The sequence below is a fragment of the Benincasa hispida genome, chromosome 9, assembly GCF_027475165.1.
Source record: "Benincasa hispida cultivar pf3 chromosome 9, pf3_genome.v1.1, whole genome shotgun sequence".
In the NCBI taxonomy this organism is placed as follows: Eukaryota; Viridiplantae; Streptophyta; class Magnoliopsida; order Cucurbitales; family Cucurbitaceae; genus Benincasa; species Benincasa hispida.
Window position 1 is genome coordinate 81,237,603 of NC_143486.1, and position 20,274 is coordinate 81,257,876.

At 36.2% G+C, this 20,274-nt stretch overlaps 1 protein-coding gene across 1 annotated transcript; it reads right to left on the minus strand.

Moving 5' to 3' along the window:
* Nucleotides 1-2,148: 2,148 nt before the first annotated feature.
* On the minus strand, nucleotides 2,149-13,273 carry LOC120086269 (Calcineurin-like metallo-phosphoesterase superfamily protein). The gene is made up of 9 exons (XM_039042823.2): nucleotides 12,876-13,273; nucleotides 12,493-12,720; nucleotides 12,251-12,372; nucleotides 4,403-4,463; nucleotides 4,140-4,280; nucleotides 3,863-3,970; nucleotides 2,972-3,200; nucleotides 2,631-2,882; nucleotides 2,149-2,537 (listed from the first exon to the last, which is right to left on the minus strand). The coding sequence occupies exons 1-9, from the start codon at nucleotides 13,053-13,055 to the stop codon at nucleotides 2,455-2,457; spliced, it is 1,404 nt and encodes a 467-aa protein (XP_038898751.1). The 5' UTR covers nucleotides 13,056-13,273; the 3' UTR covers nucleotides 2,149-2,454.
* Between the last annotated feature and the right edge of the window lie 7,001 nt (nucleotides 13,274-20,274).

The following is a 20,274-nucleotide window of genomic DNA, read 5'->3' on the forward strand; positions in this document are numbered from 1 at the left end:
CCCACTTTCATGTCTCTACATAAAGTTCAAGTATTCGTGTAATAATCATGGATCTTTTAGTTTATTGGATTTATTTCTAAAACGAAATAAGCAATTCATATATTCAATAACAACTTATTGAATTTTCATAATAAGTTTTAAAACCACGAGTTTTAGGACATAAAACCCAATAGTTCTTTTAATCTTGTGCAACTATATCAACAAAATATCCATCATTCACAATCGATATAGGATAGTTCCTTTATTGTAGTTTTAGGCTATCGGAGAATGAGGCATTGACAGAACATGCTATCCTGTTTGGGCATCAACAAAACATACAATCATGTTTGATCCACGTATTATGCCTTATGTACAACAGGCTGGTTTTATTGGGGTTGCACATAATAGATTTATCCAATTAGATTGGCACCTCATTACTACTTTGGTAGATCGTTGGAGACAGAAACCCACACATTTCACATGCCTTGTGGGGAATGCACAATTGCGTTGCAGGATGTTGTAGTTCAATTTGGATAACTAGTGGATGGAGAACCTGTTATAGGTTCATCATAATATGATTGGAAAATTATTTGTAACGGTCTTTTGGACATTTAACCAGATGATTTGAAAGGCTCAAGATTGAGTATCCCGTGGTTATCATCCCAATTTTCAGAGTTGTCTCTTGATGCCAACGACATCAACCTACAGAGATATGCACGAGCATACATTATGCAGCTTATTGGAGGATTTTTGTTCGCTGACAAGTCGAACATTTTAGTACGTCTTATGCTTCTTCCACTGTTGGCTAATTTCGAGCATCCTAGTACATACTCGTGGGTCGGTGTTTTTCTTACATGCCTTTATAGAGAACTATGTCGGGCTGCTAATGCACATGCTTTGGAAATAAGGGGGGCCACTGATATTACTACAAGTATGGGCTTATGAAAAAATTAACATTGTAGCACCACAGGTCCAGTTACAGGTCCCAAATCATCATCCACTTAGGGTCAAGTATTATTTTATTTATATATTTGTTCCATTACCATTTTATATATAAATTAATTGTATTTTTAAAAAAATTTAGATGGAGTGGTGTATTAACTGCTTTTAGACAGTCAGCAAATATGTTACTAATATATTGACAAATATTTAACCAAATGCACAATCAAGTAATAAATTAGTATACAAGTGAATATTACATACTTTTTGGGTGTCTAATTATTCCTTCTTTTTTTTTTCAAATTAATTGGCAATCATACACGCTAATTATTCATTTTTTTTCTAAATTAATTGGCAGTCATACACGCACGATATTTAGTCATTAGTGTCTGATTATTGTCGTGATGGTTAAGACATTTGGTTGATCGTTAACCCTCTTATATGCCTCCATATAATAGGGTGACATCAACCAGATCATGTGTTGAGACCATTTAGTTTGCGACAAATGGTATCGTCGTTGTGTTATACTCCCAACACAATGTTAGACTGATTGAGAGGTAAGCACGACCACAACTGGCATCAAAGTCATGTAGAATATATATCATACTGACGTACATGTCATAATCGTTGTGCACAAAGAGAAATAATAAATGGACAAGTTGTATCAAATGTTTAGTTTTCCTAGTATGATTCAATCACGAAACGATTTATCACATCTGACGACACTTACCACTATTACATGATAAGAGTTTTATTATCTTATGTTTTTCAAATGTATGATATGAACATTCTTTAGTATTAACTTTTTTCATCATATAGAATAATTTTGTACAAGATGTCTAGTAGTATTCAGTACAACACAGTTTACCAGAGTTAGTTAAATATGTGACCAAACCTTGGTAAATGTAGAAAATATTATGCAGCGGACAAGACGACTCAATGTTGCTGACACTGATCGAAGACGTATTCGTCGTTGACGACGACAACAAGGCGAAGCTAATCTAGAGACACACGAAGACAACCACCATATGGAAAACTAAGTAACTTGTAATTCAAACTTTTGATTTCATGTAAACTTCTATCTTTAAATAAAAGAACTAATGAAATTACATTTTATCTTGAGACACTAAATTTAGTAAATGAGTATGATATAAAAGAACAAGAACAAAACAAGAAAAAAAATTTACTTAAAAATTAAAAAAAAAAAAAAAAAAAAAAAAATCGTGGATGTTCACGAATTTGATCCTCATTTTGACCAAGTCCAATCCATATGGCTAACATGATAGCCATCTAGCATCCACAGGGTGATGATCAGACAACTGTAATCATGTACTGGTTATACAAATTTGTCACTCCACAAAATTATCCTATTTTTATCAATACTTCTCTTTGACCCTATTTTTTAGGTATCTTTTCTATATACCTTATTTTTGCCATTACTTTTAAAAATTACATTATTTGATCTTTGCCCTTTTCCAATCGTCTCTAATCTGTAATATAACCAGCCACAAGAAAAAAAAAAAGGTGAAACCCCGGTTAGTCACGCTTGCATTTGCGGACGCAGCTCCTGCATGACAATGTGGCCACATAAGCAATTCCCAACAAAGCGAGAAGAAGTACTGCAATATTGAAGTAAACAAATCATCACTACTGGTGTCTGGCAATTGATTAGCATAGAATTTCAATTCATAAATGCACATTTCGTAACTTACAAGTCAAGGTACTATAAAAAAAAATTGCCAGGCGATATCGGACTATCCATCCCAAATGAACTTCCAGAAGACAATGCCTCTCATACTCTCCCGTATTATTACTGGACAAATACTCACTGTTTCCTGGACGCAACAAACTCAATGGGATGTTTAAACCTACCACTGCAAGTCCATTTGTATCCCGCACTTCCATTTTGATTCTTACTGGAGTTGCACCCCAATCAATTTCAACGACTCCAAAATTTGGTTGGCCTAAAAGGAACCAAGAATTTGTACACAAAGGGGAGGTGAAACAGTGAAGAGCATCTAAAATCTAAACATTGCGAGTGACATGTGCATACCGAACGTGCAGGACTTGTATCTGCATTTGCTTTTCATAACTCTCATTGTAGATGGCGTCAATGATGCAAGAAACCTCACTAAAAATTGTAATGGTTGCGGAACCACCCTTTCAACTGCTTGGGTAAGACCACTTGAGGTTATGTCAAATAGTGGATATTCAACGGCGCAATCATAGCGTGAAATTTCGCCAAAATGAACATCTCCACTTATAAAGAAAACTCCTTGTCTCTTAATCCATAAAAAGACAGAAAGAAGGAAAAGACATAATGCATAGTAGAACAAAATAGATCATAGAGTATTCATCTTGACAATAAATTATCTACATGATAAGACCTATATCACAAGCACAAGGACTAGAGCAGCCTACTTCATATAATACGAGTTTCTTTAACACTCAAATATTGTAGTGTCAAGCACGTTGTCCCATGAGACTAGTCGAGATGCGCGTAAACTAGCTCGGATACTCACAGATACTCAAAAAAATGGTAACAATTTAATCCGGGTAACTAAAAGTTTGTAATAATTTAACCTTTGCCAGAGAAAATGTTACTAAAAGTTAGTGGTGTTTCTTATGTATTTAAATAGATAAATCGGTTGAAGACTAAATGTGTTTATAAACTACATAGACTAAATCATTGTGTAATAAAAAATGAAATTGATACTTAATTTTATTTAGATTTTCTTACGTTAGGGACTAAATTGTTAGAAATTTAAACTACTAAATTATTACAAACAAAAGTTTAGGGACAAAATTCTTCCAAAGAGTTTTAAATTATAAATTATGGAGATTTCTCTCATTCTTTTTTTCCTTTTGGTTGCAGTTTGTTATTTAAAGAGTAGAGGTGCTTGAATAAAAAATGGGAGCGCAAGTGTGAATTAGAGATTTTTACCTTGCTATCTGCAATCAACTTGAAAAGGAGATCTCTCTCCTTGGGGAAACGTCCCCAAGACTCCAAATAGAACAACGGCCTGGTGTTTGCTGAAAGATTTGATATAACCTGAATTGTAGAATAACTGTGACATGTACTCAAAAATAAAGCTGACAACTGCTATGTTACGCAAGACAAGATGTCTTATGATAAGATTTATCGCTGAACAAGTGTAAGAACAGATCCACAGAAAAAGTGCACAGGCTAGAAGTTTATAAACAGAGTATGCTTGAGACACCTGAATGGATGACCCAATTATTGTAACTGCCGACTCTGGACCCTTAAGCTCCTTCTCCAGCCACGTCCATTGAGCAGTACCCAAAATAGTTCCATCACTAAACAGCGGATCACGGTGATATCTAGTATCTAATAGGATAACCTATAAAACTTCAAGTCACAAACATATTTGCTGAAGGCTAAATATATAATGTGATCAAAATACAACCATCATTAAAACCAAATTATGAAGATGAGAATCATCGAAAGATCTCTAAATTGTACCTTAATTTTTTTACCTATAGGGCCTAACATATATGATGCATACACACCATGCTGCTTGCGCCTAGAATGGTAAAAGTTCGGTTAATAATTTAACAGAAAAAATCTACTAAGAGGTAAATTAACAATCCAAGTACGACAGTGCTATAAAATTTAATTTATCTTCTCATTACTGTTTCTCTTACTTCACTCCCTTGTGGAATTTCGTATCTTGTTCAAGAAAATAGTAATAATTTATCACAACAAAATGCCAAGGTGTAGGGCTGACCCAACAATAAAGTACAATATCTTTCCAATTTAATATATTATTCATTATCTATTAATCTTGTACCATTCCTTTCTCCTTTCTATTTTACTATTACACCCATCCTCTTCCACTCCCACTCTATCTCCCTCCCCTCCACACACACACACAGTAGAATGGGTAATTATGCTTAGCAAACTGACAAATAATGTCCTCGGATGGACCAAAAATGTCAAAAGGGTCATGCTGAATCATTTGAAGTTATCTATCTCTTTTCCTTTCTTTTTTAACCAGATATAAAACTGTTCATTAAGGAAATGAGAAGAGACTAATGCTCAAAGATACAAACTTCAAGACAAGTAAACAAAAATAAACAACAAAAAAAAGGAAAGCAGCAACCAAACTAACAAGTATCCCAAGAACAAGACCAAAAACCAAGAAACCAGAAACCCAACTGCAGGATACAAAGTACAAATATGAACAAACAAGTTAACAATGTGAAATAAAACATTCCAGCTTCTACAAATATCTTAAACGAAAAAAACATCAAAAAGCTTTGAAAGAGAACACCAATAAAAAGAGCCAAAGTCTGTTTAAAATCAACCAGATAAGTCACCCCATTATTCTGCCAAATTCTCTTCTTTGATTAAAAAATGTGGTTTGTTGATGAAATCAATTGCAAATCACTTATCATTAGTTGAAGTCTAGTTGATTAAATCAATTCCAAATCACTCATCATTAGTTAAAGTTTAGTTGGGCGGCTTTGTCTAGCAATGGAATTTTTTTTTTTCTTTTTGGAGTTCCCATGATCTTGAGACTAAGACTAAACGTGTTTTTTTAAAGAAGTTTTGATTTCTTTAGCAATTTTCAAGCTTCGAAGTGGCAGCTGGATAGCTTTTTCAGGTTTGGTTTGTGGTTTAACTCCGAAAACAGAAGTCTTGGGGTCCTCGTTTACTCGGGATATCTATCTCCCATATTGGTTCAGCCTTTGACCACTGGGATATAGTTCATGTTCTTGGAATATCTCGGTTTGCAAGCTATTTTAGGTCAAAGATATGCTGAATTTTCACTGGCTCTAGGGTTGTTCCAAAATTTCATATAAAAAGGGAACCAGCATGGCGGATGAAGTGCAACTATCCACCTTTATCAGCCAACTTCCCTCTTTCCATCTTTCTTTTCAGAGTTTACCACTCTTCATATTAAGGGTTCAATACTTTTCTCCTTCTAGAGGAGGTTTAAGGAACTCTAATGGTTCGATCTTTGTTCCAAGGAAATATCCATCAACCTTCTGACCTCTGAGGATGGCTAAGACCATTCCTCTCCATCGGAGACAGTTTTTCTGATCGAGCTTCACTGTCAGAATAGTGCTCAAGGGATGACCAATGGAGTAGCTAAATTATATTAGCTCACGGACAGTGGTGGTTGGGTTATTTGAAGGGTTGTTTGGGGCAACAATAGAGCTTGTGGTGCCTTCATCAGCCTCGAAGTGTATGTTGCTATAAATCTATAATCTTAAAATTGAGCAAATTTCAATCTATATCATACTAGAATATGATGAATCAGAAAACAGAAAACTCTGCCAAAATTTTTATGAACTTTTTTAAAGCGTCGGATTGCTAATCCGTTGTACGATTTTTTTGTACCGAGGGTTCGAATCCCTCTCTTCTCTAATAATTTTGCAAAGAAAATTTTTGCTAGCCGCTTATTTTCTAAACAACTGTTTTAAGAAGTTGACAATGGGTTCCTTAGTTTAGTTCGAATTTATTGTCAGCATGCCATCAACTCCAAGGAGTTCTACAGAATATGAAGGGTCAATGAAGATGGTCGATCACATGGTTGTGATGAAACAAGCTTTGGATCATCTCAAATTAGTTGGTAATCCTATTTTGCTTGATGATTTAGTTTCTTGTGTCCTTGCCGGTCTTAATGCTATGCAAAATATATCCTGATAGTCTGCACGATTGAAGGGAAGATAATTAGCACCTGGCAAGAGTTAGTGTCTATTCTAATAACCTTTGAAACAATTAAGCCCAAGCAATGTGATTAGAGAGATTGTTGAACTATCAGCAAATTTGGCGTACAACAAGCAACAACAGCGCTTCCCAGGCAATCAGTCCTCTAACCATAACAAGTTAATGGTCAAGGATCTGAAAACTCCCCAAACAACTCACCTAGAGGTAATGACAAAGGTCATGGTCAAGGACGATTTGTAAATCAAAGGGGTAACAACTCAAAACCCGCTTGCCAATTTGTTTTTAAAGATAACACCACTCATATGCAAAACATTGAGCATTTGTCAAAGAGGGTGAGCACATATGTAAAGTAGAATATGGCACAGCAATAAGAGTGTTGATATTTCCTTTATTTTCATTTTTATTTTTATTTTTATTTTTATTTTTTTGCTAATATCTCCATTGTATCTATTGTGTTATATTTGCTTGCTGTATTTTTATTTTTATTTTTTCCTTATTTGTAATGAGGTGTTTCTTCTATTTAAGAAACCCTTTCCTCCTAAGAGAAATAAGAAAGAAAATACACTTTCTTTGGTATGGTATCAGAGCAGCCCATTGTTTGAAATGAAACCCTAAAAACTCTTCTTTTTTTTTTTTAACCCTAGAAACCTTATCCCCTGTCGCCGCCGCCTGTGCATCATCACTGCCAATCATTCCATCTCCAGTTCAATTGAAAGTTTTGCATTGGTAATTGAAAATACTGCAACGAAGGCTTCTGATTCGAAGCCAAGGGAGCGTAATTCCCATACCTCTACTGCCATTGTTGTTGACTCCAACTCATTCAATAAAGAGTAAATTGATCAAATTCTGAAGCTGCTAAAGACTAATTCTTCATCTAGTAATCCTAGTATTTCCTTGGCACAATTAGGTAATTATCCTCAAGTTTTTTCTTGCCTTAATTTTTCTCTGTGGATAATAGATTCTAGAGCTTCTGACCATATGACTAGTTCCTCGTGTTTATTTGAATCTTAATCTTCTGTATTTTAATGAAAAAATTCATATTGCCGATGGTAGCTTCACATCTATTGCAGGAAAATGAACTATACACTTAACCCCCAAACTTACTTTACATATTGTCCTTCATGTTCCCAAATTAGCATGTAATTTGTTATATGTTAGTAAAATCTCTAAGGAAGCTAACTGTCGTATTACCTTCTTTGACTCCCATTGTATCTTTCAAGATTAGGAGTCGGGGGAGGCGATTGGACATGCTATGGTGATTAATAGTCTCTATTACTTTGATGAAGTTTCAGCTAGTCATAAAAAGGTTTAGGGCTTGAGTAGTGTATGTTCCCCTTCTGTTAAAGAAACTATAATGCTTTGACATCATAGATTAGAGCATCCAAATTTCTTCTACTTAAAGTATCTATTTCCAAATTTATTTAAAGAATTAGATTGTTCAGTTTTTCAATGTGAAAGTTGCATTTTTGCCCAACATCATCGATCCACTTATTTGTCTAAATCTTACAAGGCTTCATCACCTTTTTCCTTAATTCATACTGATGTTTGGGGGTCCGTCTAAAGTTCTAACTCATAGTGGTAAGTGTTGGTTCGTTACCTTTATAGATGATCACACTCTTTTAACTTGGTTTTATTTGTTGACAAAAAAGTCCAAGGTAAAAGAGGTTTTTGTTCAATTTTACAATATGATTGAGACTCGATTTCAAACTAAAATTTGCATTCTTCATTGTGATAATGACATTGAATAGTTTAACAAACAATTAATCAATTTTTTGCAAGATAAGGGTATGTTTCATCAAGCTACGTGTCGCAACACTCCTTGGCAAAATGGTATTACTGAGCGAAAAAATAGACATTTACTTGAAGTTGCTCATGTCCTTATGTTTTCTATGCATGTACCAAAATATTTGTGGGGTGATACAATCCTTACAGCAGCATAGCACTACCTGATCAATTGAATGTCGTCTAAGATTTTGAATTCTAAAACTCCTCTAAATCACTTCGAAGAGTTTTTTTTTCCCTAATGTTCGGCTGTTTTCTGATTTACCACTAAAATTATTTGGATTTACTGCTTATGTTCATGCTTCTACCCTTTCTCGAACTAAACTTGATCCTCCAGCTGTTAAATGCATTTTTGTAGGTTATATCTCTCATCAGAAAGCTTACAAATGTTTTGATCCTTCGACCAACAAGTATTTTGGAAGTATGGACATGTCTTTTTTGGAAATCAACCCTTTTTCAACCCAAATCCTCTTCAAAAGGAGACATTTAACCTTGAAGATAATTTTTGGGACGCTTCACCTCTCCCAAACATCATTGGTTCTGAAATTATGAGTTCTAGTCCTTCGATGCCAAGTATGGAACGTTCTTCTTCAGGGGGAGAAACACTACAAACTAACTCAACAAGTCAAAATCCTGAACTTCAAGCTTATACTAGAAGAAATTGACTCAAAGGGATCGAGATCAAACAATTGACTTATCACAGGACCAATCTAATGCTCCAATGAGTGATTTTGAAGATCTAAGCATTAGATGCTACTCCTATTCCTCTTAATTCTTCATCTCCTCATAATCCTTTACATGACGTCTCTAATCTTGATATTCCAATTGCCATAGGAAAGGTACCCGTAAATATACCAAATATCCCATTGCAAACTATCTTTCTTATCATAGATTGTTTGACTGCCATAAAGTCTTCATATCCAAAATAAATAACCTATTTGTTCCAAGGAATATACAGGTGGCCCTAAATGATTTAAATCGGAAATTAGCAGTAATGGAAGAGATGAATGCGCTTAACAAAATTGCACATAGGACATAGTTGAACTACCAAAAGTAAAGAAAACAGTAGGATGCAAACGGGTGTTCACTGTAAAATGAAAAGCTTATGGTAGTATTGAAAGGTACAAGGCTAGATTAGTTACCAAGGGGTTCACTCAGACCTATGGAATTGATTATCAAGAAACATTTTCTCCAGTTGCTAAAATTAACTCTATTAGAATTTTGTTGTTTATTGCAGTTAAGTTTGATTGGTCTCTTTATCAACTTAATGTTAAGAATGTCTTTCTCAATGGGGATCTTGAAGAAGAGGTGTTTATGGACTTGCCACCTGGTTTTGAAGTGAATCTAGGGGTTAACAAATTGTGCAAGTTAAAGAAATCATTATACGGCCTTAAACAGCCTCCTAAAACATGGTTTGAACGTTTTGGAAAGGCAGTCAAAAGCTATGGATTCAGTCAAAGTCAAGCCGACCATACTATATTCTATAAATATACTAGAAATGACAAGGTTGTTATTTTGATAGTGTATGTTGATGATATCATACTTACCAGTAATGATGAGACAGGACTTAATATCTTGAAGAAAAAACTAGCCAATGATTTCCAAATCAAGGACTTGGGAACCTTAAAGTATTCCTAGGCATGGAGTTTGCCAGGTCCAAAAGTGGCATTCTGGTCAACCAAAGGAAGCATATTCATGATCTACTGAACGAGACAGGTTTACTTGGTGCAAGGTAGCAGAAACTCCCATTGAGCAAAATTTTAAATTGGTTGTTGCAATTGAAAAAGAGGTAAAAGAAAAAGAAAAGTACCAGAGACTTGTGGAGAGACTCATATACCTCTCTCACACATGCCTTGACATTGCTTTTGCAATCAGTATAGTAAGCTAGTTCATGCATGCTCCGGTCCCAGTCCACTTTGAAGCAGTTTATAGAATCTTAATATATTTGAAAGATACTCCAAATCATACTATGTTCTATAAACATACTGTAAATGGCGAGCTTGTTGTTTTGATAGTGTATGTTGATGATATCATACTTATAGGTAATAATGAGATGGGACTGAACATCTTGAAGAAAAAACTAGCTAATGATTTCCAAATCAAGGACTTGGGAACCTTAAAGTATTTCCTAGGCATGGAGTTTGCCGGGTCCAAAAGTGGCATTCTTGTCAACCAAAGGAAGTATATTCTTGAGACAGGTTTTACTTGGTTGCAAGGTAGCAGAAACTCCCATTTAACAAAATTTTTTGGAGCTCTGAGACAATGTAAAACTTTTAGGTTCGAGAGAATCAGAATCAGAATACTTTATTCCATTCACTTATATACATGTGTACAAGAATGACCAAAGAAGGAACGCATAGAAAAGGCCATAAAAGAAAAATATAACAAAGATATTTACAATAATAAAAAAAATCCCTAATATTAGAACAATGACAAGTGTAAATGCTCTCCCTTTAGCAGCAAATTCTATGTTTCACTCTCAAAGCAAGCACATTGAATTTGATATTTGTTTTGTGCACGATAAAGTTCTTGCCAAGAAAGTTTATGTTTGGCATGTACCTTATGGCTTGACTAAACCATTATCAGAATCTCACTTCCCTAATTTCAAACAAACTCAGGGATTTTTTTTTATTTTGTTGGCATTCTTTGTATACATGTCTCATTTGTATAGGAAATATCTTACTACTTATGTGACCCCTTAGTAGCTGGCTTTGTTTGGGATTCTTTTCTTTAGACATTTAGTGTCATGGTTGCTCGGCACAAAGACATTGGTGCCACGATTGAGGAGTCCCTTTTCAACCCACCCCTTGGGGAGAAGGGTCACTTTCTTTTTAGCTTGTGGGAGTGCGCTATTTTGTAGGTTTTGTCGGGTGACCAGAATAGTAAGGTATTTAGATGTATGGAGAGGGTTCCCAGTGAGATGTGGTCTCTTGTTCATTGTCATGTTTCTTTGTGGGTTTCAATTTCAAAGCGTGTTTTTTAACTATTCTACCGGTGTTATTTTGCATAGTTGGAGTTCCTTTTTATAGAGGGTGTTCCTTCCTTTTGTGGGTTGGTTTTTTTGTATGCCCCTTGTATTCTTTTATTTTTCTTCTCAATGAAAGTGGTTATTCTCATTGAAAAAAAAATGTGGCCCCTCAGTAATTGGAAATAATCACTAAATACTGATCTCATTCTCTACACTTGATAATTTTTCTATCTTTGTGAAATTCTCTCTTTAAGAAATTTATGCCTGCCAACACCAGAGGTCGAGGGAAGTTGGTGAAATGGTAATAGGAGACCCAACAAGGCAAATGGATTCACAAGTAAAGTTCTAGAAAACCCAATATAAATCTACTATACAACTTCCTAAACAATTTTAGATATATATATCTATATATATTCACATACATACATATACATAAGGGAGAAAGAACCAAAAGTGGTCTAGTTCATTCTAGCATAGCCAATCACCGACGTTGAAGCATGATAACTCATGAGCATATGCTTCACAGCTCAAATTCAATTCAAGTGGTGAAAGTCAAATGCTTTCCGTAACAATTTTGCTATTTCAGATGGAGATAGCGAGAGAAGAGGAGGCATGTACATGAATGAAGAATAAGATGATATGACGTAGAAATAGTAGATGTACTACACAATGCATACATACAGAATAATGTTATGCATAATGCTAACAAAAAATTTTAATATCAACGCCAATTTTCTAATATCAGTTAACGGAAGTACTATGGAGTAATCAAATACACGGAATAAATTGCAAGATTAAAATGGAGAAATAATAATAAGATAAACCAAAGAAACACAAGCATTAGGTCAGAAAATAATATGTAGAAGTAGAAAATGAACTCCCACCTTGGACTATCAAGAGGTTCATCTAAAAAATCAAGGAGAAGCTTCTGATTAGTGACCTTCTCGGTAAATTCCTTTCCAGCATTGTTTAATCCATAATCATGGTCATCCCAGACACCGATTACCTAAAACAGCACAATGACTGACTAAAAAACAAAGGCACCCACCTTTAACCGTTAAAATTTTAGTCATTTTAAAATCAAATAATGTACTAGACTTTTCGATGAATTTAACAGATCGGGCACCTTGGTCTTCTGTCTAAGCCGAGAATAACCCGGAACTGTCTTGCCCTTCTTGTATTTGAGCATCATTTCCTGCTTAGACGAAGGAACGAAACGTGGAACATTTTTCCATGGTCCCACCGTCCTTTCTCGACCAAGTAATTTGAAAGGACGCCTAATGTCTCCATAGATGTTATCACCAAGCCAAATGAAAACTTGCGGGTCGAAGTTGATTATGGAATTCCAGATTGGCTGCAAAAAAACAACTCCATTTAAACTGTTACTCCTGTAATAACAACACTGTTTTTTCATTTATTTGACATCCCAATACAAAATTGTTTCAGAACGAATCAGTAGATAAAGTTCATTAAAAAAGAAACAACAACAACAAACAAGCAAAATAAAACCTGAGAAGCATCCTGGTTAGCGCATGATCCAAACGCAATCCTGGATACCACAGGCTGAGGCTCCATCAGTTGCTCCTGTTGTGAAGCACTGCTGCTAGGAAACAGAAATCCAGCGACCGCCACTCCAGTCACAATGAAAAACCGCCACCATCTCCATCTTCTCTCATTGCCCATCTCCATTTCTTCCTTCCCTTGATGGAAAGCAGGATTTGTTTGGTAACAGCAGAAAATGTTGAACTAATGGTATAGATAAATGAATAAATTTCGTACTGATATGGATAATCGACAAGACCAAAATGATTTTTGTGGGAAATTTGTATGGATGCCCCTTTTGAGGGGCCAAATAAAAAATGGCTTAGCTAAAAAAAAGGAAACACGGGAAAAATGGCTTCTATTTTCATCGTCCGCCTACAAAATTGGGAATTTTGTATGAATGGCCCAAAATCAAGGGTCCAAATGAAATTTGGTTTTTTTCTCAAATTTTCAGTGATATATGGTATTATGCTTGCATCAACGGCATGTGAATTTATCATACCGTCCCACAAAAGAGATTGACAGGCCTTGTGCATTCTACTCTCGGTTCTCCATCTCGTCTCTCAATTCTCACTCTCGTTCCACTTCATCAAATATTTTGACTTCTCATCCGTCACTCGCTCTCAATTCTCATATACCCACCTCAGTTCTCGCTCTCGCTTATCTTCATAACATTTTCTGGTAATTAATGCGCATTGCACGTCAATTAATTTGAATATTCATTCATTCCTTTCAAATCAATTTGAGTAAATTAGATTAAGTAAATTGGTTAACAAGTCTCATTTGTGAAAAACAAAAACTTTAGAAATCAAACCAAGTAGAAAACCTCACATCCAAAATTCGTGAAAAGCCCATACAACCAAGCAGTGAAAAAGAATTAGCAACAAATACGAAACCGATATTATAGTCGTTTAGCTTCAAACACTAAGTAAGTCTTCACACTTTTTCTCTTCAGTCTTCACACTTTTTCTCTTCTTTTGAACATTGTTAAGTATTTGTTGGGGTGAGATGCAATGATCTCCGAGTAGTAAGAGGGTGACACAAGAGATAATGAATGATTACATAAAATAACCTCAGATTTTAATTCATTGGATTGGGTTAATGCAAAATAAATGTCAAATAGAATAACGACTTATTTTATTAAACAAATAATGTGTGTACAAAATGTACAAACTACGAGACCCACAAGATTTAGGGTACCAACCCCAACATATTCAACATGGTGGAACATGGGATGATAGCAAATTGTGCTATGATGGAGGTGTTTTGAAGGCATCATAGTTCAAAGTACATGGGGGTATAAAGAATTGAAAGATTGTGTTTACAAAGTAGAAGGGGTCAATCCATCATAAGTCAACATTGTAATGAGGGTTCGATATAAGATGAACTTGTATGGACCTCTGATATGCTTAAAGGACGACAATGACATTATTTTTCTATTGGATAAGTTGGATCAAAATAGATCTCAAATTTATGTTCGTGTTGAAAGGAAACCTAAAGATAAGACCGTAGATGAAATGCAGACAAAACAACAGATAAAACAACGGAAAAAATAGCTAACAGAAGTGTTGGGATTGGTGTCCTAATTCTCCCGGAGTATTATAGTTTGTAATCTATACACATTGTTATGAATAAAATAAGAGTTATTTTATTTGGCATTTACTCATATCCAATAAACAAAGCTCCATGGTTATTGTATGTAAACTTAAGCATGTATTTGAGATATACAAGTGGATCATGCCTTAAGTGATAACCTAAAAAGGTCTGTAGTATAAAGATTAAGGAAGGATACCTGATCCTAGTGACACTACGGATATGGCCTGCTTTGTAGAGGTTTGCAAATGTTGTAAACTACTACAGATAGTAGATCCTGACCATTCATGTGAAGACATGCGAGCGGGGGTGTCCTATACAAAGAGTTTGTATAAGATCGGATAACGAGATGACTAGTCTCTGATATAACGCCGTTGATACTAGAGACTTACATCTCACCTAAACGACCATAGGTGACATGACCTCAATCCAGAGTGTTTTGGGAACTCCTGCCTTTGAGGGCGGTCCTTTGATTAGTATGGGTGAAAGTGGTCAGATTGCCAACTCAACATGCCTACCTTTCTGGGGACTTGTCTAATTTGGGAGCTGAGAACTCAATTACACAAGATGGAATTCACTTCTTCCCCGAAACAGGGGTAAATAGATAGATTGCTCCCTTAAAGGCTGATTCTGTGGCTTGAACATAGAGGTCACAACTTCACTTTGGAAGAGATGACTCAGTCATAGTAAGACTATGACTTATGTTCATTAGAGGGATCAGTGGTACTTAAGGAGTTAGATGCAACTACAGGGACATAACGGTTATTGGCCCAACTATACTTACGAGTGATCTATGAAGGGTTATTGCATTATTGATTGGTTGATATGGACACGTAATATATTTGTGATAAGGAGAGTTCAGCTATCGGTCTTTAGTGAAGTGCCTGATAGTTAATGGATGGTGGATCTCATGACTAAAGAGTTTAGTCAGTTATTCACGTACCGTTAGAGCTTCGAGCTACAGGTCCATAAGGTCCCCTTGGTAGCTCAATGGATTCAAGTTGAGAATCAGTTTTTGGTGTTATTTTGAAATTTTCAAATTAAAAAGAGGTAATTCAATTATATATGATATGATCGGTGTGATGTATGAGATACATCAAGTGGAGGATTAATGTAAATGAGATTTATATTAAGGACCATGAAATAGAAAAAGAGCTATGGTTTATATGTTTCATGAGATGAAATATTAAAACTATAGGTTATAAATATACTATGGTAAGTTGGTTATCATATATATTTATAATAATATAAATTATTGGATAATTATCTATTTTTCTCTAACAACCAATTGAATGGGAGATTATTGGTAGTTTCATGGTAACCGTGAGATAAAAGGGAAAATGTTATCCTAAATTTAGTAGTTGTTGATTGAGATTTTCCATTCTCGGGATTACTCACAGTTGGCTGTCAAGTGAATGAGATATACTAAACGACAGCTGAAGAGAGACTAAGCGATCATGGAGTGACACTACATGATAGTTCACTCAACTGGCCATTAACTAAACGATCGCGAAGCTTTTGCTAAACGATCGCAGTGCATTTGTTAAACGATTGGGCATCATCTATACGATAGACTTTGTTATCTCCCACTTGCTCAATCATTTACACAATTGTTCTTCCTCCAGTCTCGTCCTCTAACCAAGTCCACACATAGCCCACACTTCTGGATTCTCACACCGAGAATACCAGGTAGCCATTGTGGTGGTGTCATACTCAACGCGACATAGTTCGAGGTTTTTGGAGGCCATTTGCGGTGTTCGTGTGGTGGTTGCTGATTGATCATGTTATGTTGTGGTCGAAGAGTTCGAGCATTCGTGAGGTGCAGTCTTGGAGATTATTCGAGCGTTCGTGATCGAGGGTGGTTGAAGATGAGTCTTCAAAGGTATGATGTTCTATCCCTTGATCTTTGTTAAACATGTTGTAATTTCGTGTATTGCATGACCAGTTAGTTTCCGTTTCTTGATTGTAATTGTTAATGTTCAAATACGAATGGAACTTAGAACGATCATTCCGCTGCTCATGGAAATCCTCATGTCCAATTTTCTTTAATCAGTATTAAAGCTAGATTATTCTGATATTCCAAATTTCACTTCTGTTTTAAACTTCTTTTATAGTCGTGGTGGGATTTCTGCATTGTGTTTAATTGTTAAATGCGTTTACGGATGGCATTGATGAATGTTTACGGTTTAATTACCTCTGTTTAAAGCTTTCTTTAAATTGCAAAGTGTTAATTTGTAAGGCCCCTATGTTTTTTGGGCATAATTAACTTGCAATCGAGTCTGTAATTCAAAGTGTTTGAGTTTGTTGAGTCATTTATGATGAAGTATCGAAGCATGGAGATGCGATTCTCAGCAAGGAAGAAGACCAATAATTGGTCGTGTTGTGTAGCCTCAGGTAAATGATCGTTGGGATTTGGCTAAACAATTGTGTAGATTTTTCTATATGATCATGTAGTATTTACTAAACGATCATTTAGATAATGTTAAACGATGGGGTAAATCGTTTACTCTATCGCGTAGTGTTGGTTGCCCGATCGCATAGACGCTGGAGGTAAACAATCGAGTGGGAGCATTTGATGCTCATCGTTTAGAAAAAGACGTGCGCGCTAAATGATCGTATAGTTAGCATGCCCATCGCATAGTCACTGACTACACGATCACACGGTATACGATATGAAGGCACTCGCTCAGCGATCGTGCTTCATTGCATCATTTTCGTTTAGACGATCGTATAAGGCTTGCATTGCGGGGCGTGCTACATGATCGCGTACCTCATGCTTCATCACATAGTAAAAGGTACACAATTGTTGCTAAACAATCGTTTAGCTCTGGAAGCGTTGGTAAACAATTGAGTAAAGCGTTTACTCTTTCATGTAGACGATCGTGAGGAAGTTTGTTACATGATCAGTGGAGACGCGAACTTTGACCGAACGGTTCAAGACCCGGTTCATCTGTTTGAACCAGAAACTCTTTGCATTTGTAATAGTTAGCTTTTAGTTTTGAGGATTATAGGCTATTTTTCCCGGTTCATCAACATTTTGTTTGTTATACATGAGATGTGGTTTATATGGCAAAGTGTTTGACATATAGATTTGAAACCCACCTTAAGTTGTGCAATTATTTATGCATCATGTATTATGATTGTTATAATATTATAGAAAGAAATTACAAAAGTGCATGCGCATGCATCATGAAATATAAGAGTTATATTTGTGCATGTGATAATGGGCAGAAATACACGTTATTACAGTGCTAAGTTCTTAAACAATGATGGCTTGCGTTGATAAAATATGTTAGATTGCGTCCAAAAAACATTAAGTTTATAACATTGCGGTCGCATGCGTTCATCGCATAGGAACAGTTAGTTTTTGTGTTTGTATGCAGAATATGCGTTGACGCAAGGTGAAAAGCACGATCATAAGAGATCAACGGATGAGCGTAGCATTACCGCAAGGCTTTGCGGTGATTTATGTTCGCAAACATCTACTCAAGAAGGATTGTCACATAGAGCCGACGCAACTTGGTAGGCACATCTGGGTGAAAGGCATAATTAATCACGATGGGATAGAAAGTTGATTACGGTCGAATCCAAATTAAGTTGACAGCCGCTAACGATAACAAGTACATTAAGCTTTTCGGTGACAAATATTCAGCGCATCAGTCAGGGAATTAAAGTCATCCCATCTTTGCAATCATAAGAGAGAATCCGCCCTTCACCCCGAAGCTCTATAAATACCAAAGGCATCCTTCAGAAAAGGGGTTTGGTTCAGTTAACTCAGCACGTCTTTGTTCATAGTTTTTCTTTTATCTTGAAGAAGGTGGAGCAAGAGAAGAGTAGAGATGTCGGAAGTTCACTTAGGGCAACTCGAGAGAGAACCCGGAGGCATAAAAGCAGAGAGCGGGCTGACTCTCGTGAGAGCTAGATTATCTTTTGAACACGAGTAGAAAAGACAGTGTAAAAGCCTGGGAAGCAAGAGATTGCTACCAGACTCTTTATTCTTTTCTTGCATTGTTATTTTATACTTCATCTTTATTTTTATACAATGGAAGTTCTTATTCTACATCTATTCACTCTCTTAGCACGCATGAGTAGCTAAACTTGTCGAATGGGTTGAGAAGAACTAAGCTTACATGGCCTAGGATGTTCATTGCTTGTGATTATCTTGTGTTATGCTGTGCCAAACATCCCTTTAGAGCTACTCGAGAGAGAGTCTAAAGAAAGAACCTATGACTTAAGAGAGCTAGGTTAGAATCTAGACTCGAGAGAGCAAGATTTGAATTGCATAAACAAAAGATAGGGACTTAGAGATAAGCTCTGTTTGCCAACTTGCATCGTATGCATTCTAGAGATAGGAATGATATTATGTGGTCACCTTATTTTTGTGTGTGTCATTTTGTCATCGCATAAATAAGAATAGAGGCTTATGTATAGGTTTTATAGACTTATCGCATATATCGCATGTGTTCTAGCATTAGAAGCCGTAGCATTTGCATCCAGAGATGGTTTACTATTGTACGTGTATTGCATGATCGCATAGCATGAACGCATCCTAGGAAGTGTTAGCCGAAACCCTTTTCAACCCGTTCACCGCATACTCATCGTATCTTCCGTTTTATCAACTCTTTTCGAACTTTGCCCCATTTGTTTATTTTCATTACCGCAACAAACAAAACCAACAACTATTTGAGTTATCGTTACCTCAAGGTCTTCTGAAAAAATTACCACCGCAACCTGTTTTCCCAAGTCCCTGAGTTCGACCCTGGACTTACCAGAAAAATCAGTGGGGTTTACACTTGGATTCCACTGAGAAAACTTGAGTGCTCAATGCATTTTCATCATCGCATTTCATCCATAATTCCACATCATAAAATAATGCATCAAGTTTTTGGCGCCGTTGCCAGGGACTTCAACTAAATAGTGTGCTAACGGTAATTTTTCTGATTTATTTGCACACTCTCAATCTCTGGTGAATTATGACCCAGAGATTGAGAGGACGTTCAGAAGAAGATTAAGAGACCGGCAACAACAATAGTCAAACAAATAAGATATGGTGGAGCAGCTTGGAAACGGAGCACCAAACAAAAATAACGTCATGGTGAATCCAATCCTTTTGGGTAACGATCGTAATAGGATGCAAGCACTTTTGTGTCATGGTGAATCCAATCCAATTAAGAGACCGCCATGGTGAATCCAACAATAGTCTCTTAATCCAAACAAAAATAACGTCATGGTGAATCCAATCCTTCTGGGTAACGATCGTCATGTTGAATCCAATCCTTCTGGGTAACGATCATAACAAAAATAACATCATGGTGAATCCAACAATAGTCTATTAATCCAATCCAATTAAGAGACCGCCAACATCTAGAATACTTTTGTGTTCCCGAACATCTCTGCCGAAGTTCGACTAACTTTGTTTCCATTTTCTCTGTGTGATCAGGCAAGAAAATGGGCGTATTCCCTCGAGCCGGGAGAGATCACTTCATGGGAACAGGTCGTAGAGAAGTTCATGAAGAAATACTTTCCATCGACTGAGAATGCTAGACGAAGGAAACTAATCACTAATTTGAACAAGACATGGACGAATCACTCAGCGATGCATGGACGAGGTTTAAGAGGTTGGTCTTGGATTGTCCACATAATGGATTGCCATACTGCCTTCAGATAGAAATCTCTTATCATGGTTTAAATCTCGTTTTGCAGACCGCTGCCAATGCAGCAGCCGCTGATGATCTGCTTGACAAAACGTATGACGAGGCTAAGAACATCTTGG